The sequence below is a fragment of the Panthera uncia genome, chromosome D4 (genome assembly GCF_023721935.1).
Source record: "Panthera uncia isolate 11264 chromosome D4, Puncia_PCG_1.0, whole genome shotgun sequence".
Taxonomy (NCBI): Eukaryota; Metazoa; Chordata; class Mammalia; order Carnivora; family Felidae; genus Panthera; species Panthera uncia.
The window spans coordinates 1468800-1495225 of NC_064807.1; the positions used below are offsets into that span (position 1 = coordinate 1468800).

General features: G+C 62.8%; 1 protein-coding gene across 1 annotated transcript in view; it reads left to right on the forward strand.

The window, feature by feature from the left end:
• PHF2 (PHD finger protein 2) overlaps positions 1–21696 on the forward strand; it is a 40858-nt gene extending 19162 nt beyond the window's left edge. Inside the window, exons 6-22 of the mRNA XM_049632673.1 lie at positions 2205–2391; positions 3231–3393; positions 4021–4108; positions 4452–4558; positions 5725–5816; positions 6622–6711; positions 7532–7900; positions 8812–8931; positions 9103–9218; positions 10771–10949; positions 11027–11097; positions 11815–11975; positions 16110–16384; positions 17566–17661; positions 17930–18039; positions 18841–19192; positions 19744–21696. Coding sequence (XP_049488630.1) covers positions 2205–2391; positions 3231–3393; positions 4021–4108; positions 4452–4558; positions 5725–5816; positions 6622–6711; positions 7532–7900; positions 8812–8931; positions 9103–9218; positions 10771–10949; positions 11027–11097; positions 11815–11975; positions 16110–16384; positions 17566–17661; positions 17930–18039; positions 18841–19192; positions 19744–19832 — 2665 coding nt within the window. The 3' untranslated portion in view covers positions 19833–21696. The remainder of the gene's footprint in view (positions 1–2204; positions 2392–3230; positions 3394–4020; positions 4109–4451; positions 4559–5724; positions 5817–6621; positions 6712–7531; positions 7901–8811; positions 8932–9102; positions 9219–10770; positions 10950–11026; positions 11098–11814; positions 11976–16109; positions 16385–17565; positions 17662–17929; positions 18040–18840; positions 19193–19743) is intronic.
• The last annotated feature ends 4730 nt before the right edge of the window (positions 21697–26426 follow it).

The following is a 26426-nucleotide window of genomic DNA, read 5'->3' on the forward strand; positions in this document are numbered from 1 at the left end:
AGCTCCTGGAGCCAGGCCTGCCCTGCTTGCTGCTGTTCTCAGGGTGGAGGGTCCTGCACCATGGCCGTCTGGACCTGCCTAGCCCCAGCTTCTGTGTGGTCAGGGGCTGGTCAGCCACCAGCACTGCCCCTTGTGCCACGGCCCTGCTCTCCCAGGACCACTGCTCTGCTGTGGCTTGGCCAGCGCCTGCCCTGGCCCTGCCTTTCCCGCTCCTCTGTCAAATCCTCGCTGTTCTCCCCCTGGCCCTTTGCTCGGCACAAGACCTGAGTTGTTGCTGGTTTAGTTTAAGCATGATTTTACTTTCAGACCCTTTCCACCCTTACCAACTTCTGAAAAGCACATGTGATAGCCAGATAGCTTGTGTGCAGAAGGGCAGGTAGGAAAAAAGAGTTACTGAAAACCACACTGAGAAGGAGAATATAGAACTGTGCCAGGAGCCCAGACAGGATATTGTAACTGGATGCTGGGGTTTGTTTGAGCTTCCCGACAGCATAGGCGTAAAGGGAAATAGGATAGATTATCGTATCGAGAGAAAGCTATCTCCTGCGGCTTCACAAGCAGGATTGTCCCCAAGGCTGGGTTCTGATGAGAACATACTCAGGAGCTTGGTCTGCTGGCCCACCTGGGGGCTTCAGAGAGAGCTGCCAGCGTGGCAGAGCTGGGGAGCTGGTGCTTTGGTGTGTGGTTTCCCCTTGGGCCTCTCGGGGCCAGCCCTCTGCTGGCAGAAAATGTGTGGTGCCTCCGGTGTCCTCAGGCCCGGTCCAAGGATCACAGGGGTCATGAACACGTCACACCAGGCCATTTGTGGGCTTGGTGCCAGGGCTGTCGAGGGGGAGAGGGTGGCTTCCACGTCATCAGTGCTGTCTGTCCCTGAAGACGCCAGCTGGGGCTTCAGGGGCCAGGCCTGATCACAGTCTGTCTGTGGCTATGTTAGGGTCTGTGGGGATCCTGCCGTGACTCATGTGTTCCCTGATCCCAGAGGCGCCTGCTGTGAGTGACGTGTCAATTATGTGGACGTACGTCATCACCTCTGCGCTGTCACCCACGGTGGCCTCAGGTGCCTGGGGCTATGGGACCCAGCCTGTCCACTCTGGGAGGCTGCAAGGAGCAGTGAGCCTCGGTGGCAGGAGGGCAGGCTGGCTGTGTGCTCGAGGAGCCGTCCAGCGAGGAAGTGAGGGCGTTTGTGGCCATGGGGGGAAGCGCTCGTGTGTGGTGTGCAGAGGTCTTCTCTCCTGTGGCAGCAGGGGGCCTGGGAGCCACCTTGGGCATGGACGGTGGGGAGGAGGGCTCAGGGGACAGAGAGGAACACCAGCTTGGGACAAGCCGGAGATGTCAAGAGGGTCTGCTGCCGAGGTCTGGAGGGCGGAGTGGTGGGGCCTAGCTTGTGGTTTGTGACACTCTTGTCTGGGCCGGCAGGGCCTTCCGTGTGGAGCTGTGCGGTTCTGTCCTGCCTGAGGCGGCCAGCACGTGGATGTGTCGGGCTGCTGACCCGGACGACTTTGATGCCATACTGGCATTTTTTATTAATTTTTTTTAATGTTTATTTATTTTTGAGAGAGACGGAGACAGAATGGGAATTATTTAGGGGCAGAGAGAGAGGGAGACAGAATCCAAAGCAGGCTCCAGGCTCCGAGCTGTCAGCACAGAGCCCGACGCGGGGCTCGAACTCACGAGCTGCGAGATCATGACCTGAGCCGAAGTCGGACGCTCAACTGACTGAGCCACCCAGACGCCCCCATACTGGCATTTTAATCAGGCCAGTGACATTTAATTGAAAAGGCCACCTTTGCCTGTTTGAAGACGAGTTAGCTGGTCTGACAATGACCGATGTGGCTCCTGGCTCCAGGTCCCCTGTGGTCTGCTCTGGAGACCAGTGGCTTCTCACCAAGCGATATCCAGAAGCACCCTCATGGGCCCACCTGGGCCATCCCCTTCTGGGTCCCCAGGGAGGGGCGTTCTCTGGCCTTCCCCCTCCCCCAACTTTGGATGGACAGACCCCATGTTAGGCACCTGCCGTGGCTGCACCCGGTGGCCAGCTACCCATGCCCCCGCAAACCTTAGTTTGCTCATCTGTAAAATGGGGGCCGTGTCACATAGCCCAGGTGGAGAACTGCTGAGGGACGTGCACCACCTTTCCCGCCCGGGGGCCCAGCAGGTGCAGGGGAGCTTCCTGCCGCCAATGCCCCTCCTCCTGTCTCCCCCAGGATGTCCAGCTTCGTGGAGCCGCCTGACATCGTCAAGAAGCTGTCCTGGGTGGAGACCTGCTGGCCGGACGACGCGCTGCTGGCCAAGCCCAAGGTGACCAAGTACTGCCTGATCTGCGTGAAGGACAGCTACACCGACTTCCACATCGACTCGGGGGGCGCCTCTGCCTGGTACCACGTGCTCAAGGTGGGCGCACCCGCCTCCACGAGCAAGGCTGCCTGCGGTCCCCACGGCCCCCATGGGGCCAGCACCTGGGGGGGGGCATGGGCATGTGTTTCTCCTGCCCTCGGGAGGTGGGGGTGGGGGAGCCTCGGGGCCAGAGTGGCCCAGATGTGTTGCCTTTTTCTGGGGAAGGGTGAGGCTCATGAAGCCCACTGGAGGGGGCCTGGCGCTCTGCATTCCGGACCCCTAAGGAGGGGAGTGCGGTGCTGGGAGGGCTTCCTGGAAGAGGGGGTGAGGGAACGTGTGTGGGGGCCCACACAAGAGCGGGGAGGGCTGGGGGCCCCTGCCAGGGGACAAGGGAGATGTGAAGACAAACAGAGAAGGAGACCCCAAGTCTTGGGCTCAGGCACCGGCCCCGGGTCTCCCTGCACCTGCCTGAGCCTGACTCGTGGGGCGGCGGGGCTCATGGTCCTGGCCCTGTGGAGCGCTGAGTGTGGGGCGGGCCGGAGCCTGGCCATGGGGGCCATCCTTCCATCTGCAGCCCAGACGCAGGAGGCTCTCAGGAGTGGAGCAAGTCATGACACAGCGGGGCTGCCCCTGCCACACGTGGCATTCCCAGTGTCGCGCAAGCGTGGTGTGTGGGGTGCCCAGGCTCTGGTGCCCATAACCTTCCCACAAACAGAGTCCTGAACTGCAAGGCCCGTGTGGCCCCAACATCTCAGGGAAGGGACGGTGTCCCTGGGTGTCCATGGTCCCTGGGCAGTGGCCGGCTCTGCCCCCCAGCGGTGTCCCCTGCCTGTGGTGCCCCTGCCCCCCAGCGTCCTGGGTGGTGGCGGGCTCTGCCAGTGGCCTCTTGTTGGCAGGGGGAGAAGATCTTCTATCTCATCAAGCCGGCTTCGGCCAACATCTCCCTGTACGAGCGCTGGCAGTCGGCCGCGAACCACAGCGAGATGTTCTTTGCAGACCAGGTGGACAGGTGTTATAAATGCACCCTCAAGCAGGGCCAGACGCTCTTCATCCCCTCAGGTGAGCATCCGCGGGGCTGTCCGCCTTGTCCTGGGGCCCTGAGAGCCGGCCCTGCGCCCCACGTTTTTGCTCATCTGGACAGTTCAGCCCTGAGGAGGAGGAAGGGCCTTACAGGCCTCATGCTGCTTCATCCTGAGACGTTCCTCCTTCTCCGGAAGGCCTCTTGCACATAGCATGATGTCAATACCTAAGCAGCCACTGCTCACATTTCCTAATTACAGATATTTCTTCCCCCATTTTCAATCAGGATTGAATAAGGCCTCATACTCCTATTCGTTTAGGTGTTCGGAGTCCTTCCTGAGAGACCCCTTCCTCCCCCGGGTTCCCCCCTTCCCCCCGGCCACGGTGACATCCCCATGTGGCCCTGGTTCCCCTCTGAGGACGATCCGGGGACCAGCCCAGCTCTCCCAGGGCTATGGCAGATCGGCTTGGGCCCCCCACACCCACCCCCTCGCCCATGTGTGGAGGTCGGGGTGCTGGGCAGCCCGGGCCTGGGTGGGAAGCTCCTGGGCCTGGGCCAGGCAGGAAGTGCACTGAGCAGCCCGGCCAGCTTGGACGGGGGCACCAGGACAGGCTGGAAGGAGCCTCGAGTACCACGAAGGGCTGGCCACCTCCCTGTCTCCCCAGGCTGGATTTACGCCACGCTCACGCCTGTGGACTGCCTGGCCTTCGCGGGACATTTCCTCCACAGCCTGAGTGTGGAGATGCAGATGAGGTAGGGCCACGCCGGCCTGGGTTCCACCAGGCAGGTCCCCTGCTGCCAGGCCGGTGTGGTGGCGTCTCCCCTGAGTTCTGGGCGTGCCGTTAGCCTCTTCCTTGGGAGGTGGGCTGTGATCTCGCAGGGGCCCCTGAGCGGCCAGCGGCCGTGGCCCATGGAGCTCGTTCCCATGTGGTCCCCTACTCTTCCCTGCTGCGCTGGGCCCATTGTGGAGGCTGGGGCAGCATAGCCGCGCTGTGGCCTTGTCACAGCTGTGACTCGTGACTCTGACGTGGGCTCACGCTTAGTGTCGCCCCCTCAGAGCTCAGTGCTCTGGACAGTTCTTTGCTATGGTTTCCAGAGCATATGAAGTGGAAAGGAGATTGAAACTTGGCAGCCTGACTCAGTTTCCCAACTTTGAAACTGCCTGCTGGTACATGGGAAAGCATTTGCTGGAGGCGTTTAAAGGTACGGATGTCCAGGTTGGCATCTCTGCCTGTGGGTGGAGCACAGCCTTCAAGGGGCCTGAGCCCTGCTCTGCAGTGTGGGGCTGGGGGGTGCTGGGCAGGGTGGTTCATGTTTTGGAAAGAACGCTGCTGTGTGTCCCCGGGCCTGGTGTACGCAGCCTTCTTGGCTCCTGGTGGGGCTCAGCTGGGATGTCAAGAGGCCTGAGGGTCTGCCTGGCTCCCAGCTGCCAGCTGAGGACCACTGCAACGTCCCTGCCATCCTAGGGGTGGGTGTGCCTGTTGGGGTCCCCGCGGAGGCTTGTGGAAAGGGGTGGGCCCCTTGGGTCCCTGCTATCCGTGGACACCCAGCTGCCTTGCACCCCAGGCCTTCAGGGTCAGTGCCTGGCTCCTACAGCCAGCTGAGACCCCTTCCTCAGGGCAGGGGCTCTGGCTCCTGTTAGAGATGGGAAAGCTAAAAACTGACCTTAGTCCTGGCTGGCCAGGTTTCAATGAAATTCATCCATTGGGCCCCAAGTGCAGAGCACTTCACCCTGGCAGGGGCGTGTCTAGGAGGGAGTCCAGTCCTGCCCCCAGGGCTCATGGTAGGGAGGTGAGATGGGGGCAGCATAGGCAGAGCACCCCCCCCCCCCGCTGGAGACGGCATGATGGGGTGACCACTGACCATGGACCCGCACGTCTGTCATGTGGTGGCTCGGAGATCAGGCCGCTTGGCCTCTGCAGCGAGCTACCCGGCCGGAAATGGGGCACTCTGTCCCCTTCCTGGGGGCTCGCACGGCCCCCCAGGGCGTCTCTGAGACCGTGCTTGCCCTGGCCCACCACCGCGGGGACACCCGGTACCGCAGCTATGCAGGGGCAGCGTGAGGTGTGGGTGCGCCTGTGGCCCCTCACTGAGGTGGGCGGGGAGCCACGTGGAGGGGGAACACCTGGGCCCTGCGGGTGGACGGTGGGGGTGGGGGGAGCGCCAGTCCTGCCCTCGCGGGGCACCTGGATTGGGTCCCCGAGGTTCCGAGAGCAACCGTTGGCAGTTGGGCAGGTGGCAGTGGGCAGAGGTCCGGCCGGACTCCGCCCCTGCCCCGCCCACCGCGTGAAGTCGCCCGCAGGCGGTGGGCGGGGAGGGGCGAGCGGGCACACGCCCACCAGATCAAATCCCTCTGCCTCCCCACCCAGGTTCTCACAAATCTGGGAAGCAGCTGCCCCCTCATCTAGTCCAAGGAGCTAAAATTCTCAATGGTGCTTTTAGATCATGGACGAAAAAGCAGGTAGGGAGATGTGCCCGGTGTGAGCGGGCAGAGGGGTGGGTCCGGGCGGGGAGCCGTTCCTCTAGTGGGAGCCAGCCTGTGAAGAACTCACCTGTAGCGGGGTAGGGGGAGCAGTGCCCGGCCCAAGGCGCAGCGGGGGGGCCCAGGGGCCTGGAGAGTCTGCAGGGGGGAAGGTGGGTGGTGGAGATACCACGGAGTGCCCCTGAGGGGGCAGGGCGGGGTGGGGCAGGGGGGCCCAGGACGTGAGCTGGGATCAGCCTCTTGGCCCTGGGCCCATCTAGGCATCAGCTCATCAGCTCAGAAGTGGCCTTTGCTCTGTGATGTGGGCATCCCTTTACACTGTGTCCCCACATTGTGCCCTCCACAGCAACAGACCTTTTACCCTACAAGGTGCCCCCAGCAGCACTGCCCTGTCCCGCACGCCCTGCCCCCGCCGTGTCCCCCAGCAGCACTGTCTGGTGATCCCCCAGGGCTGTCCTATATCCCCATCTCTGGCTTCAAGGCCTGGAACAGTATCTGGTGTCCATCCCACCTCCCCTCAGCCACATGGCCAGGTGTAGCAGCCTTGTGCCCAGGAAGAAGGGACCGCCCACGTCCACTCTCCAGCCAGTGGTGGCCTCGGGCATGTCGTCCTTTCTGGGACTTTGTTTCTCCACCTGTGGAGTGGGGTCATGACAAAGCCTTCCCCCTGCCTGTCTGATGGGGCCTGGGTTGGAGGGCCCCTGTGGGTGGGAAGGGGTGGGGTGGCGTGGCCTAGAAGGTAGACGGCAGCACCCAGCCCGGGCCTGTGTGTGTTGTCCTTCAGGCTTTGGCGGAGCATGAGGACGAACTCCCAGAGCACTTCAAACCTTCCCAGCTCATCAAAGACCTCGCCAAAGAGATCCGGCTCAGCGAGGTAGGGCGGACCCCCGGAGGCCACCAACCCTGGCAGGGGGACCCTCTGCCTGCCTTCCCTGGCCCTCCCCAGAGCTGCCCGCCAGGGACAGTGGTGTCTGAGATGGCTCCTCCCCCAGCCCTCTGGGGCAGGGTCACCGGCACAGTGCAAACTCCTAGGCACCTGTGGCTGCCTGTGACCTCCTGGCAGGAGCCCTGGGAAAACGGGATGGGGCTCCTCTGCAGCTTTCCCAACGGGTGGGGAGGAGACTGGAGGAAGGACAATTCCAGCCTCTGGAGACCCTGCTTGTGTGAGCCCGGACTGCCCCCAGCTTCTCTGTGCTGCAGGGTGGGACAGCAGTTCCCACCAAGGAGGTGGAGGGGTCAGGTAGTTGATGGTGTAGACGAACGGCATCCTATCATGTGGGTACTGTAGATGGATGTGTCACATGATGGTGTAGACAGATGTGAGGGTGTCCTATGGATACTGTAGGACAGACACGAACGTGTCTGGTAGATGGTGTAGCCAGGTGTATCCTACGGACCCTATAGGACAGATGTGAGTGTGACCCATAGGTGGTGTAGACGGGTGTATCCTATGGACACTGTAGGACAGACGTGAGGGTGTCCCATAGGTGGTCTAGGTAGTTTATTCTACAGACGCTGTAGGACAGACGTGAGTGTGACCCGTAGGTGGTGTAGATGGGTGTACCCTACGGATGCCATAGGACAGATGCAAGCATGTAGACGGATGCTCTTTTCTGCTGGGTTGTCTCCCACGGCCTGGGCTGAGGCCCTCCTGGCAGGAGGTGGTTGACCACCTCTTCTTGTCCTTGCCCCAGAATGCCTCCAAGGCCACCCGACCTGAAGTGACCCCGGCCATCTCCTCAGATGAGGTCTGTTTTGGGGACCGGGAGAAGGAGGAGCCCCCATCCCCTATTGAGGCCAGCCCTCCTCGGTCCTTCCTGGAGAAAGTGTCCAAGAAAAAGACTCCCAAAACCGTGAAGATGCCCAAACCGTCCAAAGTCCCCAAACCCCCCAAGCCTCCGAAGCCCCCAAAGCCCCCCAAGCCCCTAAAGCTCAAGGATGGGGGCAAGAAGAAAGGGAAGAAGTGCAGGGGGGCAGCCTCTCCCACCATCCCCAACCTGGACCTGCTGGAGGCCCACACCAAGGAGGCGCTTACCAAGATCGAGCCACCCAAGAAAGGCAAGGTGGGTGGTGTCACCCTCCTGTCAGAGGGTCCACAGACACCTCAGAGGCTGGCCTGCGGCCCAGGGCTGCCATGTCCTTGTACTAGGGGCCGGGGACAGCCCAACGAGCTTGGCGCAGCGGGGACAGAGCCTCCCAGTGAAGGCAGTGGTGTCTGTGCTGGGACGGGGGTCCCACACGGGGTCACGTGGGGGGACGAGCTGGCTGAGTCTTCTCTGGGACCTGAAGGTGGGCCAGGCACCCATCAGAGAGCAGTGGGGGGCGGGGGGTAGAAGGGGGACTGGCGATGTGGGCAGTTACTTGAGGAGCCTGAGCCCCCATAATCAGTGAGAGAGGCAGGCCTGGCCCTGACCAGTGTAACCAGAGGGCCTTAGGCGTGGGCTTCAGGGACCGTGAGACACTGAGACCCGGCCCCATTGAGTGATCTCCTGCTAGTGGGAGGCTGATACCCCTTCTCGGGGAATCACTGACAACCAGGGCCAGTGTCACAGGGCTCCGGTGGGGCACATTGGTTTTCCTTTCCTTGAGGCAGAGAGGGTGGATGAATGAACAAATGAACAGGTGGATGGATGGCAGGAAGAGGGAGGGAGGGCATGAGCGGGGGAGGGTACGTGAATGGGTGGATAGGTGGGTGGATAGATGGTGGATAGATGGGGTGGTGGGTGGGTGGGCGGATGGATGGATGGGTGGATGGTTACGATGGTGGGTGGGTGGGTGGATGGTTGGGTGTTTGGGGTGGATGGATGGATGATGAGTGGATAGATGGGGTGAGTGGATGGGTAGCTGAGCTGCTGCATGTGAGCCAGCAGGAGGCAGGGGCTCTGTGCCGTGCGGCTCTCACTTTGCCCTGTAGCCTCAGAGATCCCTGATCCTCTCCTGTGTCCACTGCTGGGTCATGACTGCTATTTTCTAGGCCACAAAGAGTGTCCTGAGTGTGCCCAACAAGGAGGTGATCAGTTCACAGAATGATGTGGAGAGGCTGGAAATCCGAGAACAAACTAAGAGCAAGTCAGAAGCCAAGTGGAAGTACAAGGTGAGGAGTGTGTGCGTGTGTGCGCACGTTTGCACACACGTGAGCCTAGGCGCTACAGAGAATGGGGTTCCTGGATGATGTGGTCCGAGGGAGGAGGCCGGCCGGTCCCAACACCTCCGCCCACTGGCTGCCTGCATGCAGCCGAGTGACAGCCCTGGGTTTGCTTTTCAGAACAGCAAACCCGACTCCCTGCTGAAGATGGAGGAGGAGCAGAAGCTGGAGAAGTCTCCTCTCTCAGGAAACAAGGACACCAAGTTCTCATTTTCTTTCAACAAGAGACTGCTGGGGTACGTGCACACTCAGCCTGCAGGGGCAGGCGCACACGCTTGCACACAGCACACACGCACAGAAACGCACCCCACGTCACACAGGCTCGTACGCGCTACACACACACCCCACATGCACACACATGACCTCCTGGAGGGGTCCCCAGGCGAGGCCCCCCACCCCTTCCAGAGCTGGCTGACCTCACCAGGCAGAACCTTTCCCCACCTCGCAACCTGATAGCTCTGGTGGGTGGAGAGGGGCCGGTTGGTGTGTGCTTGCAGAGGGGAGAGCGTGACTGGGTGGCCTCCAGCCCGGTTGCTGCCCTGGGCTGGCACACAACATGTAGGGTGGGTCAGGGTCCTGGCCTCGGGGCTCAGAGGCCTGTGTGAACCCATCGTTCTCAAATGTGCCCCAAATTATGGCTGTGATGGAGGCTGTGGAGGATAGAAGTGCAGGGCTTGTGGGGCCTGAGAAATCGGGAGGGCTTCCTGGTGGAGGTGGCACTGAGCTGAGAGGCAGGAAGGGTGTGTGTGGGAGTGGGCATGTCGGTGTTCCAGACGGCAGAAGGGGTCTGTGTCTGCTGAGCAGCTTGGCAGCCGAGAAGCCCCTTGGCAGCCAGGGTCCCACGTGCAGTTGCTCGCTGAGTCTCAGGTTGGGGTGGGTGCCCCCCGGCTGGGAAGCAGTACATCCCAGTGGGAATGGGGCCAGTTTTCTGCCATGGGCTTCAGTTTCCTTGTTGCAGGTGGTGGGGAAGCAGGGCAGGGCAACGTCCAGCGCCGTGCAGAGCCTGGCCCGACATCCCGTTAGTCCCAAGACCTCTAGACAGTGTGCCGAGACTGCTCAGTGAGCAGGGGCCTGGGTCTGGTCTGGGTGGTCTTGGGGCCCAGAGGCCCGTGGGGAAGGGCCCGTCGCCTGGACCTCATGGCCCTGAGCACATGCTTGATTGTCTGAAGCTCGGTTGCTGGGCGCTGAAGCTTTGGAAATGGAGAAGGCAGTGGTGGATGGGACTCTGTGCGTGCACACGTGTGCGTGGACACCGTATCACAGCTGTGTGTGCACACACGTGCGTAAACACTATCATAGATGTGTGTATGGATACCATATCACAGCTGTGCGTGCACACTTATGTGTGGACACCATATCACAGCTGTGTATGGACACTATCACAGCTGTGCGTGGACACCGTATCACAGCTCTGTGTGCATGCCGGTGTGCACATCCAGCAGGGCTCCCTGCCGCCTGGTGTGTATGCTTCAGATGCTGGCAGTTGGAGCTGCCCTGTGGGGAGCAGCGGAAGGCCCAGCCCTGGCTTGCTGTCCCCATTGCTGGACGCGTCGGAGCCCCGCCTCACCCGAGTTGAATGATAGCTTTTAGAACATTGTGTCTGCGCCGCAGTCGGAATTAATTTTTCCAACACAGCTCCACGGGGACCCCAGGCCGTGGATGCTGGCTGCCTCTGAAATCGAGCTGGGATCAGAGCCTCGGGGGGGCGGGGGGAGCACACCCTCCAACAGCTGGAGGACGGGCCGGCCACTGTCCCATGGTACTGACCGGCCCGCGTGTGCGCCGCAGCTCCAAGGCCCTGAAGCCGCAGCCTGGCCCCGGCGTGTTTGGGGCCGTGCAGAGCTTCAAGGAGGACAAGCCCCAGCCCGTGCGGGACGAGTACGAGTATGTGTCCGATGATGGGGAGCTCAAGATTGACGAGTTCCCCATCAGGAGGAAGCGGAGTGCCCCCAAGAGAGACTTGTCCTGTGAGTGAGGGCTCAGGGGGTGGGGGGCGGCCGTGCTCCCGTGGCCTCTGCCAGACGCATCTCTGCTGTGCTTCCAGTCTTACTGGACGGGAAGGAGCCGCTGCCCACGCCCGTTACGAAGCCAAAGCTGGACTCGGCACTCTACAAGGTGTGTCTGCCCCGGGTCCCTGGGAGGCCGGGCCACACGCCCATCCCTGTCTCTGGCCGTCCTGCTTCGCAGGGGACGTGGCTCATCTTCATGCTCCCCGGGCGTTTCCATGCGGGTTGGCCTGGGTTCTGGAGTGGGGCCACGTGCCATAGGACCCACAGGGAGGGATGAACGCAGGGGTGGGACTCCAGGAGGGTCTTCGGGTCTCTGTGGGTTGGCTGTGCCACCTTGAAGATGATGAATGGTGGGGGGAGCGGGGCCAGGCCTGCCGGGGGTCCTGCACCATGGTTGGGGGGTGGTTAAGTTAGGCTGCGTCCAGCCCAGGACCCGGTGGCTGTTCGCAAGGAGGCCAGGGGTCCCCAGAGCTACCTGCCAGTGGCTGTTAACTGGGGCTCTGCGTGTGGGCCCGTGCTCCCACCGGCTCCCTGCCCACCCACACGGGCTCTCCTCCCATCTGTTGTCAGTACCGGCGCGCCTGTGGAAGGCTCGGTGAACCAGGGTTTCCTGGGGAAATAGGGCAGCCTTCCGGGACAGGCCCCTGGGGCCCGACAGAAAGCTCTGGGGTCTAGCCGTTTTGTGTGTGTCTCGCCAGCAGGCCCCGCAGTGCTTGTTCTAAGGGCCGGCTCTTGAAAGACTGTGAGAAACCTGTTATGGCCAGAGGGAGACAGTGGCTGTCCCTCAAGCCCTGTCTGATCTGTGGCTCTATCCCCGTGGCAGAGTGACGAGTCCTCTGATGAGGGCTCGCTGCACATCGACACGGACACCAAGCCTGCCCGCAACGCCAAAGTGAAGAAAGACAGCGGGGGCTCAGCCGCGGGCATCCTGGACCTGTTGCAGGCCAGTGAGGAGGTTGGAGCGCTCGAGTACAACCCCAACAGGTAGGCCTGCAGGGCACACATGGGCTCTCTGGGCCTGCGTCCCAGAGGCAGGTGAGCGGGCGCTGGCCTGCTGTTCTCGAAGGTCTGTGGAGCCCCTGAGTAAGGGCACGGAGCTCCCCCCGACCCCGCCACAGTCCTGGGCACCTGCACTCAGAGGAGGCCGAGCGGCTGCCCTCCTTGGGGGAATGCGGAGACCCAGGGCTGGGCTGGGCTCCTGGCTAGACGCTTCCCAAATGCTGTGAAGGTAATGTAGGAAATTTTCCATGGCCTGTGCCCAGCCTCCGGGTCAAGGGCACCTGGTGTCTCTGGGACCCAGGGCTTCAGAGACCTCACCCTGCAGGGAGAGAGAAGGTCGTTTCAGAGCCTGGGGACAGGAGAGACGTGCCCTGGGAGGGGCCACACCTGCCAGGTCCCCAGATGACCGCACCCGTCCGGGGGCACGTGCAGACCCACCCAGCTGCCAACGTGCAGTTGACCCCTGTGTGCAAACAGACATGCACTTGCCTGGCAGGGTTGGGAGCCCACTTGCTGCGGCTGTGGGGGCCCCTGGATGCCGGGATTCCTCCTGCCCAGGCCTGCTAGGCCCCAGACCTGCGATCCGAGAGACACGGATTAACCCCTCTGGGCTGGTTTCTCTGGTGATGGTCCCAGCTGAATTCTCTGCCCATCCAACTAATTTTGTTTTTAGGCATTGTGGTCATTTTTTGCTCACGTGGAATTGCCACAGGTACCACAGACAGATAACCGAGGGGTCAGGGCCTCCCACCTGGGAGTTTGTCCCCTGCCCATCCCCACGACAGCAGCACGTCCCGGCGGCCCAGGAGACACTGAGGCAGCACAAGTGGCGGAGGCCAGAGCAGAATCCCTGTTCTGCCCGATGACAGAGCTCGGTGGGGGCGCGGGACGGTGGGCTGTGCTGGGCGGTGACATCCAGGCAGGAAGGGCTGGGCCTGAGGAAGGCAGGGCGCACGTGGCCTGCCCAGAACTCGGTCCCCTAGCTCTGCCCCCGAGACCGTGTTCCCAAAATCGCAGTCCCAACGCTGCATGAGCTGTGGGGAGGCCGCAGGGCCCCCAGGAAGCGCATTAGGCTGTGATCGGAGAGGATTCTGGCTAAGTCACTTGGCTGTGTTTTCTTTCACAAATCACGGTGTTTTGTGCAGTACTGTGTTCACAGACAGCTGTAGGTGCTTTCTCTCGGCGCGTGGCTGGCAGTGTCTGCTGCCCTTTGGGGTATGCGTTTCCTGCTTGGCATTAAGTGGTTTCTGTACACGCACAGATAATGAGTCCCTCACGACAGAAATGCCCTGTGGCCTTTGCTATGGCGGGACCCTGGCCTGAGGCTTTGCCAGGAGAAGTCTGGCTGTGACCCCCTTTCCAGGAGGGCACTGGCCCCACGTGGCCTTGGGGTGCCCTTCTTCCGGAAAGAACCCTGGCTGGCTGATGCTCGGACTCTGGAGGGAGGGCTGCCTGTCCGAGGTGCACCGCTAACTGCCCTGCACACACACACATGTGCCCCCACACACGTGTGCCCTCACACCCACCCGCACATGCACACGTGCCTGCCAGGCCCACCCGGACCGCCTGCTGCAGGCAGTCCCTCTCCCCAGTCTCCCATTTGGAGAGCGGGTCAGTTTTTGATGGTCCGTTTGCTCTGTTTTAAGTATTTGCTGCTGGGAAAAAACAGCTGAAAAAAAATGGAGGGAAATATGTTAATTTCTTGTGGATGGTTTGCTTAGCGTTCACCGCTGGGGATTGCGGGGAGGATTCTGGTATGATAATTGGAGGATTAAGAGATGAGTTTCCATGTGCACTGGCTAGACTTTGCTCCTTGGTGCGCCTGCCCTGCGTGGACTGACCGCTGGCCCGGGCAGCATGCAGCCCTGGGCTCCACAGGCCTCCCTCCTGGGTGCAGCAGAGCTGGGCTGGGACCACGCCAGTTCCCCAGGGGAAGCTCCCAGTGGGTGTCCCGGCCCCCTGCCCTCCTGTCCCTGTGGGAAGCCTGGTGTCTGCCCAGCCTTGAGGCTGCGTGAGGGGGCCCAGAGCTTCGGGACAGGGCCGGACAGGGCCACATCCGTGCCCCAGAGAGCCTGGTGCAGAGGGTGACGGGCCAGCCATTGGCTCCTGCTGTCTCCCCTGCAGGTCGGGGGTCTGTGCTGCTCAGAGACCACCGGTGACAGTGGCACAGCCGTGGTATACTGTGTGCTCCTGGCTAGGTCTGGACAAGCCTTTGCCTGTGCAGCGTGGACGGGGCAGAGGGGCCAGGAGCTCCTGATTCTGACCATCCGACTTGATTTTCCTATCGTTTTGGCTTTGGAACTGCAGTCCTGTTTGGTTGCAGCAGAAGCCAGGACATTGTGGTCCAGGGTATCTGGGGCAGAGCCCGAGAGGCGGTATTTGTGGGGATGCTGCTTGGAGAGCCCTCCCCAGCCCCCTCCTCCCTGCTCCGGACAGAGTCCCTGGCCTAGAGCCCAGCAGTGACCCAGCAGGACTACGTGTGTCCAAGCTTGTCTCACTGGGCCCCTGGGACCTGCAGGGACGCTCTGTGTCTGTTCTCCCTGGGGGCCGGCTGTATCTCCCCCAGCCTGCCGGCCCTCTGTTTGAGAAGTTCTCACTTCTGAGCCGGGACTTGTGGCTCCTTCTCGTTATAATGGTCTTACTACTAAATGTGTTTCCAACACTTCTGGAAGATGGGGTGGGGGTGGGGGGCAGCATGAGAGAGGACGAGGCAGAGCCCCCAGCAGGGCCTGTGTGGACTGACACCCTGGGTGCTGCTTTGGGGTCACAGTAGCCTCGAGTGGGTCCATCCCCCAGGACACATGGGGCAGGCAGGAGAAGCATGGATGTCAGACACCAGGGCTGGACCCTGCAGCCGCTGCCTAGGCCTTCTGGGTCTGTGATGGGGAGGAGGGCTAAGCGCCTGTGGCTTCCCCACCCCATTCGGGACTCCTGGTCCTGTCTCCCAGGGAGGGTCAGCTCAGGAGTGCCTGACACAATGGTTTGGCTGGGGGCCCACAGGTCAGGGTGGGCTGTCCTGTCCCACGGGGGTGAGGCCAAGGGTCAGAAACGGCCCCTGAAGAGAGATGCCTGCTGGGCCAGGCCCACTGGGAGTTTCCTGGGCTGGGTGTTGGGTGCCTTGCAGGGAGATGTGGAGGGCTGACCAGGGTGAGCTGTCTGTCCTGGTGCAGATAGGCTAGGGGAGGAGCGGGGGGGGGGGGGGGGGGTGGTGGTGGCTGGCTGCAAGGAGGCATGGGCTGGGGCAGGGGCAGGAAAGCAGACCTGGCTGGGGGGGGGGGGGGGACATGGAGCTGAGGTCCCTGAGAAGGCCCAGACAGACCCCATGCGGGGGTCTGCGGGGACGGGGAGGAGAGCACAGCACCTGGAGGAGCCCAGGCCTTGGCGGTGAGAGCTGTCCCCATCCAGCCTCGTCCAGGCCTCTGTTCTGTCGGGGGGGAGGGGGGCTGCCACCCACCCCTCCCAGAGCCCAGGCCAGCGGAGGACGCAGTGTCAGTCAGCAGCACAGCCTCACTGGGTATCTGGAGGGAGGGGAGTCAGTTCAGCTGGGAGGAGGTGATGGCGGAGGGGGTGGGGCAGGCGAAGAGAATGTGGCAAGGGGGCCCGGCACCGCCCAGAGCCGGAGGGTGACAGGTGCCCGGATCAGGTCAGCAGAAGGTGGTGTTGGGAAAGCTGCCTGAGGGGGCGGCTGAGCGGAGCCGAGCTCAGGCCGGGCTGAGGTGTGGCCAGCAGGTAAAGAGCAGGTGGGAGAGAGCAGGCGCGATCAGAGGCTGGTACAGGCCCGTCCATCTGCCACCCTTCTCTCTCTGCCCCCTTCTGCTCCCTCTCTTCTCCTGTGTCCCCTCACCATGCCCTGTCTGACCCTGCAGGGTGTGGGGGCAAAGGGCTGGAGAAGGGGGTGGTTGGCTCTTTCAGAGAGGGAGTCATCAGCTACTGCTGTGCTCCACCCTGTGCCCTGTGCCACTGGGGGGTGGGGGCTACATGGGCTGTGGACCATGGCCTATGGACTGCTTGCTGTGGGCTGAGTGCTGTGGGACGTGGGCCACGGGTCATAAGCCGTGGGCTCGGTGCTGTGGGCCGTGGCCTGTGGGCTGAGCACCGCCTTTCTCTCTGTGTCTCCAGCCAGCCCCCGGCCTCCCCCAGCACGCAGGAAGCAATTCAGGGAATGCTGTCCATGGCCAACCTGCAGGCCTCCGACTCCTGCCTGCAGACCACGTGGGGCGCCGGCCAGGCCAAGGGCAGCTCGCTGGTGGCTCACGGTGCCAGGAAGAACGGGGGTGGTGGCAAGGGCGCCGGCAAGCGGCTGCTGAAGAGGGCAGCTAAGAACAGCGTGGACCTGGATGATTACGAGGAGGACCAGGACCATCTGGATGCCTGCTTCAAGGACTCAGACTATGGTGAGGCCCCGGGGGTGTGGGCGGGTGCCAGCAGTGCCCCCGGGCTTCTGCTCGTGCCGGGAGCTGAGCCGTCTTCAGGAGACAGGAAGGTCGGCCTCAGAAGCATATGGTCGCCACCCAGAAAGAGCCCCTCCCTGGCCCGTAGCCCACAGAGTCTCTCCGTCTGTGTGCGTCACGTCCTGAGCACAGACCTTCCTTCTCGCGTGCTCTGCCGTGGCTGCCTCACGTGTTGGCCCCTTCCATCCACTCTCGGCCGCCTGCTGGCTTCTGCCTCTCAGCCACCGTGGACGCTGCTGCTGGGAACGTTAGTGCAGGGGTGCCGTGTGGCCACGTTTGCAGTGCGTCTGGCGTGGACCTGGGACGGGGCATTGCTGGGTTGGAGGTCCACGGCTGTTCTGCCCTCTGAGGACCGACCCCGCTACCCCCTCTGCGGCCACACTGTGGCACGCTCACAGACATGTTGAGACCACGGCCGTCCCGTCTGTCTCTGTGTGGGTTACAACACTGAGGCCCAGAGTGGCCCACATCCAAGGTGGGCAGTGAGCAGGGGTGCTTAGGGCATGACCCTCCCCCCCAGCCCTCCAGGCCCTGCTCTCGGGGCTCCGGGCAGCTCTGGGGAGCTGCTGTTGGCCGCAGGGGAGGGCTCAGGAGTGAGGACCTGCCTCCACACCTTAGCCTGCCCCCCTGGGGATGTCTGGGGCCCAGGGGTGTACTACCCCCGTGATGCGGGGTCTGCCTTCGGCACGGTCCCCATGGCCCAAGGGCCTCAACTCCCCCCTCCTGCCCCTGGAGAGCCCTCCCGAGGGGAGGTTGGCCCTGCCCTGTCGGGTGGACACCTGCGGGCCTGGATGTGGGGCCTGCCCTATTCTGACAGACTGACAGCAGTGAGCGCTGTGGCGGGGGCACCCGGGAATCCCCCCAGAGCTGCTGTGCGGGGCTTCCTCATCAAAGACTCGCTGGGGCAGGCCTGGGAGCTCTTCTCTGGCCAGTCCCTGCCCTTGCTGTGCCTCAGGGGGCCTGGGCTGGATGGCTCCCAGGGGACTTGTGCCTGCGTGTGTGTGTGTGTGTGTGTGTGTGTGTGTGTGTGTGTGGCAGCCATGACAGGAGGGACAGTGCTCTGCAGCTTGAAGTCCCCCGGTCTCAGCAGGGGCTCAGCCCCCCCCCCCCCCCCCACCTCCTAGTTTACCCCTCCCTGGAGTCTGATGAGGACAGTCCGGTCTTCAAGTCCCGGTCCAAGAAGAGGAAGGGCTCGGACGACGCCCCCTACAGCCCCACAGGTAGTGCAGGGGCCGGGGTTGGGGGACTGCCTGCGGGGGGCCGGCCCCTCACCTACATTGTCTGGATGAGCAGCCCTAGGGGGGGGGTGTCTCTGCACCTGGCCTGGGGTGGGGGTCTGAGTCCACCTTCCATGTGACCCCAGCCTGCTGTCACCTGTCTTGCTGGTGTGGGGCCCCTCCCTGAGTTGTAAGGTGTTGGACACAGACTGACGCAGGGGTGCACAGGCATAGGTGGCCACTCGAGGCAGGCTGACGTTCTCTCCTGCAGCGAGGGTCGGCCCATCGGTGCCAAGGCAGGACAGGCCTGTGCGTGAGGGCACCAGAGTGGCCTCCATCGAGACTGGGCTGGCAGCTGCCGCAGCCAAGCTGTCCCAGCAGGTGAGACGGGCCCTGCCTGGGCTCAGCTCCCCAGATGCCTCTGCTCCTCACCCCAGCCCCCTGCCCAGGTCTCTGCTCCCCCCCCAGCCCTGTGCCCAGGCCTCTGCCCGCCCCCAGCCCCTTGCCCAGGCCTCTGCTCTCCCCCTCCCAGCCCTGTGCCCAGACCTCTGCCCCCACCCCAGTCCCCTGCCCAGGCCTCTGCTCTCCCCAGCCCCCTGTCCAGGCCTCTGCTCCGCACCCCCCCCAGCCCCCTGCCCAGACCTCTGCTCCCCCAGCCCCCTGCCCAGGCCTCTGCTCCCCCACCCCTGCCCCCTGCCCAGGCCTCTGTCCACCCCCAGCCCCCTGCCTGGGCCTCTGCTCCTCCCCCCAGCCCCCTGCCCAAACTGCCCAGTCTGGGAGCTGTCTCAGGCTTGGGGACATTTGAGTCTTGCTGATCCCTGTTCACAAGTTTCTGGGAGTGAAGGGGGTTGGGGAGTGGGGTGCTGGTGGCACATCCCCCCCCCCCTCGGCCGGGAGTCAGGCTGTGGGTGGAGGAATGGGGCAGGGGGCACGTCCACTGCAGCTGAGTGGTGGTGTCACCGTCCATGTGTCCCCATGTCCAGGGCAGCTCACCTGCAGGGGGGCAATGGTGGTCCCTGCACGGGTCCCGGTGCTGCTCGGGTTCACGGTGGGGGAGCGTGGGGCTAGGTGTGGACCCAGCCAGGTCTCCTGGGGGCCAGCTGGCCCAACGCCAGGGGAGTGGCCTCACACACGAGGGACCAGCCCCTGTGTCTGAGGCCCGGCCGCATGCTTTGTCCAAAGGAGGAGCAAAAGAGCAGGAAGAAGAAGAGCACCAAAAGGAAGCTGGCCCCCAACACCCCCTCGCCCTCCGCCTCGGCCTCCGCCTCTGCCAGCACCACCCCGGCCTCCGCCACCCCGGCCTCCGCCACCCCGGCCTCCGCCAGCACGGCCAGCAGCCAGGCCTCGCAGGAGGGCAGCTCGCCCGAGCCCCCGCCTGAATCCCACAGCAGCAGCCTGGCGGACCACGAGTACACTGTGGCCGGAGCCTTTGCAGGGGCCCAGGCCAGCCGCGCCTCCCAGCCCATGGCCCCCGGGGTCTTCCTCGCGCAGAGGCGGCCCTCCGCGTCATCCCCCAACAATACTGCCGCCAAAGGTACCGCGCCCGCGTGCCCTCAGACTGCACGCTAGAGGACCACGGGTCCCCTCTGTCCCCGGTGGCCACGTCTACAGCCACGTGCTCGGCCAGGGCCCCTCACAGTGCGAAAGCTGCTCCTGCTCGCCTTGGCTTTGGGGCCCAGCTTGGAGCTGGGTGTGGTCGGCAGTGTGCCGAGGGGCCCAGGGTGATCCAGGCTCCCTGGGTGGTTCGGGGGCAGGACGGCCGGCTGCGTCCCCAGGTCCCCACTCTCACCCCCAGACCCCCGATCTGCCTGCACCCTGGCCCCCAGGCCCAGCTGGCTGTGGACACGGGAGTGTGGCTCCCGCCGCCAGGAGGAGGGCTAGGCCTCACTCCCTCGTGGTGCTGTCCCCCCACCCTCCTCCCACAGCCTCGCAGCAGGGCACTTTGGTGACCACTGGTGGGTCCGCGGGGTCTGGAGCCCCCAGGGCTCAGGCCCGCAGGCCTGTCTTACAGAGAAGATGGGGGCTCCAGGGGGGGAGGTTCCTCTCGAGCTCTCACACCCGCCACTTTTGTGTCTCTTGGTGCAGGAAAACGTACAAAAAAGGGCATGGCCACCGCCAAGCAGAGGCTTGGGAAAATTTTGAAAATTCATCGGAATGGAAAACTACTCCTTTAAAGTTTGGAAAGCCAGGATCCTTCCGCTCCGCTCAGGACCCCCGGAGCCCCGCTAGAACATCCGCCCCCAGGAGGGTGGCCGCGCTGCCTCACCCCAGGGAGGGCCTGGCCCCCTCCCGGCCACCACTCCCCCCCCACACGAGCATCTGTTGCTTCAGCAGGCGGAGCTCACCAACGTGGACAGATGTCCTTTCTCAAGTTGCTTAGAGTGACCAGTTCCCGAAACTCGGCCCTGCCCACGTGAGGACCATTCCAGTTTCAGGACAGCCTCCAGGCACCCCTGAGTGTGGGTGTGATTGCAGGGCCTCCGCAGCTCTGCTGGGAGCATGAGTCCTTCGAGGAAGGAGGAGTGAGCCAACGCTCACCAGGCCCAGAGTCTGAGCTGGCCGCAGGCTGGTAGCCTCCAGAGGCTTAAAAAAGGCAAAGAACACTAGAGAGGAAGAGGAGGAGAAAATGGGATCTTGTGTGCCCCCCTACTCTTCCTGAGTGATTCTCAGTCCAGAGAGCGTTCGGCCCGGCCAGGAGAGGGGCCTCTATGCTCCGTGGCCGGCAGGTGGCGGGCCGGATGGTGGATGTCGTGCCCTGACCTGCCGGGGCGTTTGTTGGGATGCTGGGGCCGGCGGCAGGGTCTGTGTTAGGGGGCGGGGGCGCTATCGTGGGGGTCCCCCTGGAAGGGTCGGGCCCAGCCACGACCTAGGGCCTGGGAGCCCAGGCTAAGCCATGTGGGCGGGCCCCGTCCAGCCCCACCGGCTACACTCGGAGAAGCACTTGTCAGCCGAGGCACCTGCCTGGCGGGGCTGACGGCAGCTGGGCGGCCCAGGGACGCAGGGCCTGCACTTCTGTCTTGTCACCTGTCGGTGTTTGGTGTCGAGGCCACGGGCGGACCCCAGACCGCACGTCCTCTGCCCAGTGACACGGAGGGGCTGGATTTGTTTCTCAGGCAATCCTGTATTTTAATTTTAGATGTATCTCCTGAAGCATATTTTTCATAGAATGTAGCGTGTAAATAGCTTTTTAAATAACTTCTTTTTTATAAGAGTAAAAGTATCTTTAGGAATTTCTTTCTATAGAGTCCTTCATTAACATTTATACGAGTTTTTTGCCGAGTCTGATGAGCAGTTGGGTTTCCAATGCTTCTCCTTTCCTTCTTTCTTTCTACTGTTATCGTCGGTATTATTTCTTTCTCTTAGGAACTAAGGTATTGCCTGAAAAACAAGTGATGTCTGTGCAGCCTTATATCTGTCTTTACAGAAGCAAACCGTACGCACGAGACCTGTTCCAGACGCGATCAGAGAGGGGTCTTCAACTCGAATACCAGCTCTTTCTTTCCTTCTTGTTGGCGAAGGGGGTGGGGACGCCGCTATTTTACTAGCACCTTGTGAAGTGTTTCTGTGTTTTGTGATGCTGTAATTTATTAATGTTTGTAGCTTTTTATATTTGTACATTTCTTATGAGCTTTGTTTATACGCCCGTCCCAGGGCGCTGTGTCCATGCGCAGAAGTGGCCCGCGCTACGGGGGGGGGGGAGGGGCAGGGGGGGGTGCGGCCCCGCCCCGAGGCTGGCGGGCAAGGTCGCCGGGCCCCGACGGAGCCGCCCTGGCGTCTGCGAGGTTTCCTTTCCCGTCCTTGTTGAACATTTATATAATCTAACCCGGCCATCAAGCTGTTCTCTTTCTCTCTCTCTCTTTTATTTTTTAAAGTTTATTATTATTATTTGGCAACATGTACATTTCTAACAAAGTTTACCGTGGCTATTAAAGTGTTTTATTTCCCGATTCATATTACTCTTGTATCGAGTCCATGAGGTCTAAGGCAGCTTAGATCAAAGTTTTAAAAGAGTAAAAATATTTCAGGTTTTGTACAGAACCATGTCTGTGTCATTCCTGCTCATCCGCGGGAGGGGTGGCGGGAGGGGAGCGCAGGGGAGCGCGGGGCTGGGGCGAGGGTGGGCAGGCAGGCCAGGCGGGGCGGCCAGCCTTCTCCTCGGAAAGCCTTTGGATTGCCCGCGGAAAGCCAGAGTGCCCCAAGCCAGCCTGCAGGAGCGGCCGCCACGGCCCCGAGCACCCCCCCCCCCCGGAGCCTCTAGAACCACGTACGGTTCACAGGTGAACGGTTTAGCTGAGTCAGTGAGCCCAGGGCCCGCACCCTGAGGTGTCAGCATGTGGGATCTGAGAGTTATTCACAACAGGTCCTGCCTGGCCCCCCTCCACATGCACAGTGCAGGGCAGCTGAGGAGGGAGGGCATGGGCAGCTGCAGAAAAACCAGCCCCTGCTCTGGGAGAGGTGCCTGCGCCCACCCCCACCCCCGCACCTGCTGAGTATCCCTGGGCCCGTCATGGGGCATGGTGGAGGGGACGGTGGGTGGTCCTTGTGCACCCACTTCCCAGATGGCCATGGCCCAGGGCATCGGCTTCCCAGGTAGCTGAGCAGCTGCCTGTGGATGTGCCCACCAGGCCACTGTGACCACACAGCTGAACACGCATCGGTGGGCGGCAGTGTGTTCAGGTGACATGTCGGTGCCATTTGCCACGGGGCATAGAAATGCAATGCACAGCATCCTCATCCCCCCTCTCTGAGCTTTGGTTTCCTCCCCCCTGTTGGGTGCCCAGCGTGCACATCCTCTGTCCCGCTCAGCGGCTGAATGCCTCTGGGGCCTCGGCTGAGCTAAGGGAGGCTGGGGGTGGGGGCTCCGGGCCCCCATCCTGCCTGGAAGGTACTGCCACCAAATGATGCCCCGGGTCAGGCCAGGGCTGCCCCTCCGCCGGGCCCGTGCATGTGACGTTCTCCCAGAGCTGCCCAAAGCCCAGTCCCCTCCATCAGATCCCACGAGAGAAAGTGGCCTTGGCACACCCCCCGGCCAGGCCCTCCCCCTGCTTGCGCTGTCCCATCCCTGCCCAGATCCAGCCCAGTTCTTCCCTGTGGCTCCCCCGGGGGTACCCGCAGCCACCAGGTACCTGTGCCCAACCCTGTCCTTCAGGCCTCACTCTGGAGCCCCACCAAACGCAGATTGGTGGGTCCTGAGCCCACATCCTGGAGGCTGGGCCGTCTGGGCACTCCTCAGGTACCCCCACCTTTGTGGGGCTCTCGGGACTGGGCCTTCAGGGGTCGTCTGGGGGCTGGGGCCCGGGCGTGCCCTGTGCCCTCACTGTGGCCCTGACAGCCTGTGTGAGGCATCCCCACGAGGTCCCTGCCCGGCCATGTCTGTGCGCGGGCTCGGGACGTGCGTCTCTGGGTAGGCCAGGCGGGCCCGTGCCGGGGCCTCCCCAGGTCATCTCCCCTTCTCTGTGGGAGGCCAACAGCCCCACGCTGGTAAGCCGGGAGGGTGGGGGCCCAGTGAGCCCCCAGTACAGCCTGCAGATAGCCCGCGGGCCCCTTGGGGGGCCAGTGGCTGGGCTCCTGGGTTCCCCCCACCCCAGGAGGGCCTCCCTGGAGATAGCTGCTTGACTGCAGAACACTTTGCTAGAGCAACACGCGAGCTGCACGTCAGGCCTCTGCGACGCTGAGCAGTTTGTTACTGCTGTCTGACAGGCACAGGCGGCACACCGAACACTAAGTACACACGCTGCTCCTTAACTAGTTTTCCCAAAGTTCAGCTGGATCCCATGGTCACAAACTGAACACCTGCTGTGTGCCGGTTGCTGTGCTGAGAACCTTCCGGAGCCGTCATGAAGGCCGACCAGAAGCCCATTTTACTGAGGAGGTCACCGCGTTTGGAGGAGGGACCCGCTCTCCTGCCTCGGGGAGAGCCCCAGCCTTGCCAGCTCCGGGATCACAGCGTGACCAGCTCCCTCGCACGGGTTGGCCATGCAGAGACAAACCCCAGTGTCCGTGCACACCGCAGGCAGAAGGGGTGTCTGAGAGGTTCCCTGGAGCACCTGCAGGAGATGAAAACGTCTTTAGCAACATGAGCAAAGGCCCCGGGGCAGGAGGCATCCCTCTGGAATATCGTCCTCCTGCCCCTCAAGGCTCCCCTTCCCTGAGGGTCCCCCTGCGCCCTGGCCCTGTGCCCAGCAGGCACATGTTTCTGTCGTCTCCACGCGGGCGGGAACCCAGTGCCTCGGGCAGGTGGTCTGTTTTGCGTGGCCGCCTCTCCGGGTGCCTGGAACCTGGGGACCAAGCCAGTCCCAAAATGGTCAGGAAATACCTTGGGGAAATACCAAGAGTGACCACCAGGGGGCAGGGGAGGGCCGAGAACCGGCCGGCGGCCGCGGGCAATGGAGGCGGGAGCTCCTTCCCAGCCCTGGGATGGCGGCCTAGGGGACGCAAGGCCTAGGGGACGCAACCGCCGCCGCCGCCGGAGAGGTGAGTGATCAGCGCCTGAAGTGCCAGGAAGGAGAGAACAATAATCCCATCAGCGTCGTCGGCACCAGCCACCTATGGGTAGGTTCACACTCACCACCGTCCTCTGTAGAAGGTCTGGGGACTGTCTTTATCTTATCAATGGGGAAACTGAGGCACGCAGTCTCACGGCTTGTGGGGCTGGGGTTCAAGTCCTGGCAGAACAATTCCTGGGTCCCAAAGGGAGGAACTGTGCCAGAGCAGAGAGCAGGGGCTGTTGTGCAAAGGCCCTGATGTGGGGTCAGGGTGAGGTGCATCTGAGGGCAGCTAGGAGCAGGGGCTCGAATGCAGGGGAGGCAGCAGGGAGTCGTGCTGTGGCACCCGGAGCTGTGTGAAGGGCCTGGCTCACCCCTTCACCACGAGGGTCTCTTCAGTTCTGCAGGCTGCATGAGACCTTCGACACTGCCTCCCCCTCTGAGCCCTGCCTACCCTGCCTCTCTCTGCACAGCCCCAAGCAAAGAGCCCTCTTTGCAGATAGGGACACTGAGCCAGGTCTTTTGCAGGAAACATGGCTGCAGGAGGTCTCTGCCCCCCCCTTGTTCACAGTACTGAGTCTCCGGATGGGGTGTAGGAAGGAGAGTCAAGAGGCCTCTCCATTCAGGGTTTGAAAAAGGATGTTACCGGCGTAAGAATCCAGGCTGGTTCCCAGCCCCGTGGAAGCAAGGCTCCTTAACAATAACTCCCAGTGATAACCGTGGCGTAAGATTTGTATCAAAGACTATGCTGCCAGCGTGGCTGCATTTCCTGAGCTCCTACTGTGTGCCAGGCAGGGTGCTTCGAGCTTTCCCACAGCTAGTTGCCTACCACTGCGCCTTGGCCTCAGCCTGTGGAGGAGAGGAGGCTTGGACCCTGGGGCCGAGAGGCCTCTTTGAGGAGATGGCCTGAAGGAAGTGTTGGGGTTGAGGGTACAGCCTGTGCAAAGGCCCTGGGGTAGGGGTGGCTTCCTGAGGAACAGCGGGGCGTAGTGTGGGTGGGGAACAAGGGGTGGGGAGCTCACCGGGGCCAGGGTTCCAGCAAGGTCTCGTGTCCTCCGGGCCTTGGCCTGGGACGCCTGCCCTGGTGAGGGGCTACAGCACAGGCCTGAGCGGCCCTTGGCAGGCTCCCCTTGCCTGCCTGCCTGGCTGTGGGACCTCAGGGAGGGCCTCGGCTCCATCCTTGCACAGAGCGGCCACCGGCCGGCCTGTCCCAGGGCCTGTTGGCTGCGTGATCTTGGGCAGTCATGTCCTCTCTCTGGCCCTCTTCTTCCGCCGCCGACAGCAAGCAGCTGTTGCTGAGTGGGAGTGTGTCCCCCTGCTCTTCCCTGCACCCTCTCTGCGGAAGAGTGCCCACGTGGGGGTCCGGCCACAGCAGGACACAGACGGCCTCAGGCGGCCGAGAGGCCTGCTGCTGGGCGCGCCCACTTGGCCTGTGTCCACTGGTGTGGATGCTCAGTTAGACTCACTTTCAGTTTGCAGTCTCCTATTTTGGAGTGGGTCGCTACTTTTCACATCCCCAGAGCTTGGTGGACAGAGGGACCTGGGTGGGGCGGCCGGGCTGTCGGGCAGCCTGACAAATGATCTCCCTCCTCAGCCGCTGGCCTGCCTTTCCCAGACCGAGTCCCGCCGGCCGCCTCATCCAAACATCCCTGGGGATGCCACCTCGGCAGAAAAATGATGCTGTTCCATTAACATCTGACACGGATTTGCAGGCCCCAAACAGACGAGCGAGCATGTAAACACCCGGCCTGGCTGGGCCCTCGCCCGGCTCAGAGCGGGATCCTCGTAATTAATTGTCCGCCTGCTCGCCTGCTGGCCCGCCGGCCTCCCCCCAGCTCCAGCCAGTGTGATTTCAAGATTGCATTCCCTCCTGGCCCCCCCCACCCCCCCACCCCCGCAAACTGCATTTCCCAAACAGCGGATGTGCTTGCTTTTAGGAAGGAGGAGAGGGAGGGTCCTGGTTCCGCGAGCCTCGACTTCCTCCCTGTCACATGGACGCTCCTCCAGGGTGCCCCACGGCCACGGCCGCTCAGCTGCCCCTGGCCCCTCACTCTTTTGTCCTTTGGATCCTGTGGGTCCTTCTCGCCTGACTTCTCCCCGGACCCCGGCCCTGGGTTGGTTCTGGCTCTGTCAGATCACAGCACCAGCTGGATCCCTCAGCTGCCCCCAGGAGCCCCCACAGTGGCCCCTCGTAGCCCTCCCCAGGACCCGCCACATGAGCCCCCTCAACACCCCCTAGCACCCCAACACTGGCTCTCCCTGTCTTTGTCCCTCTGATTTCCT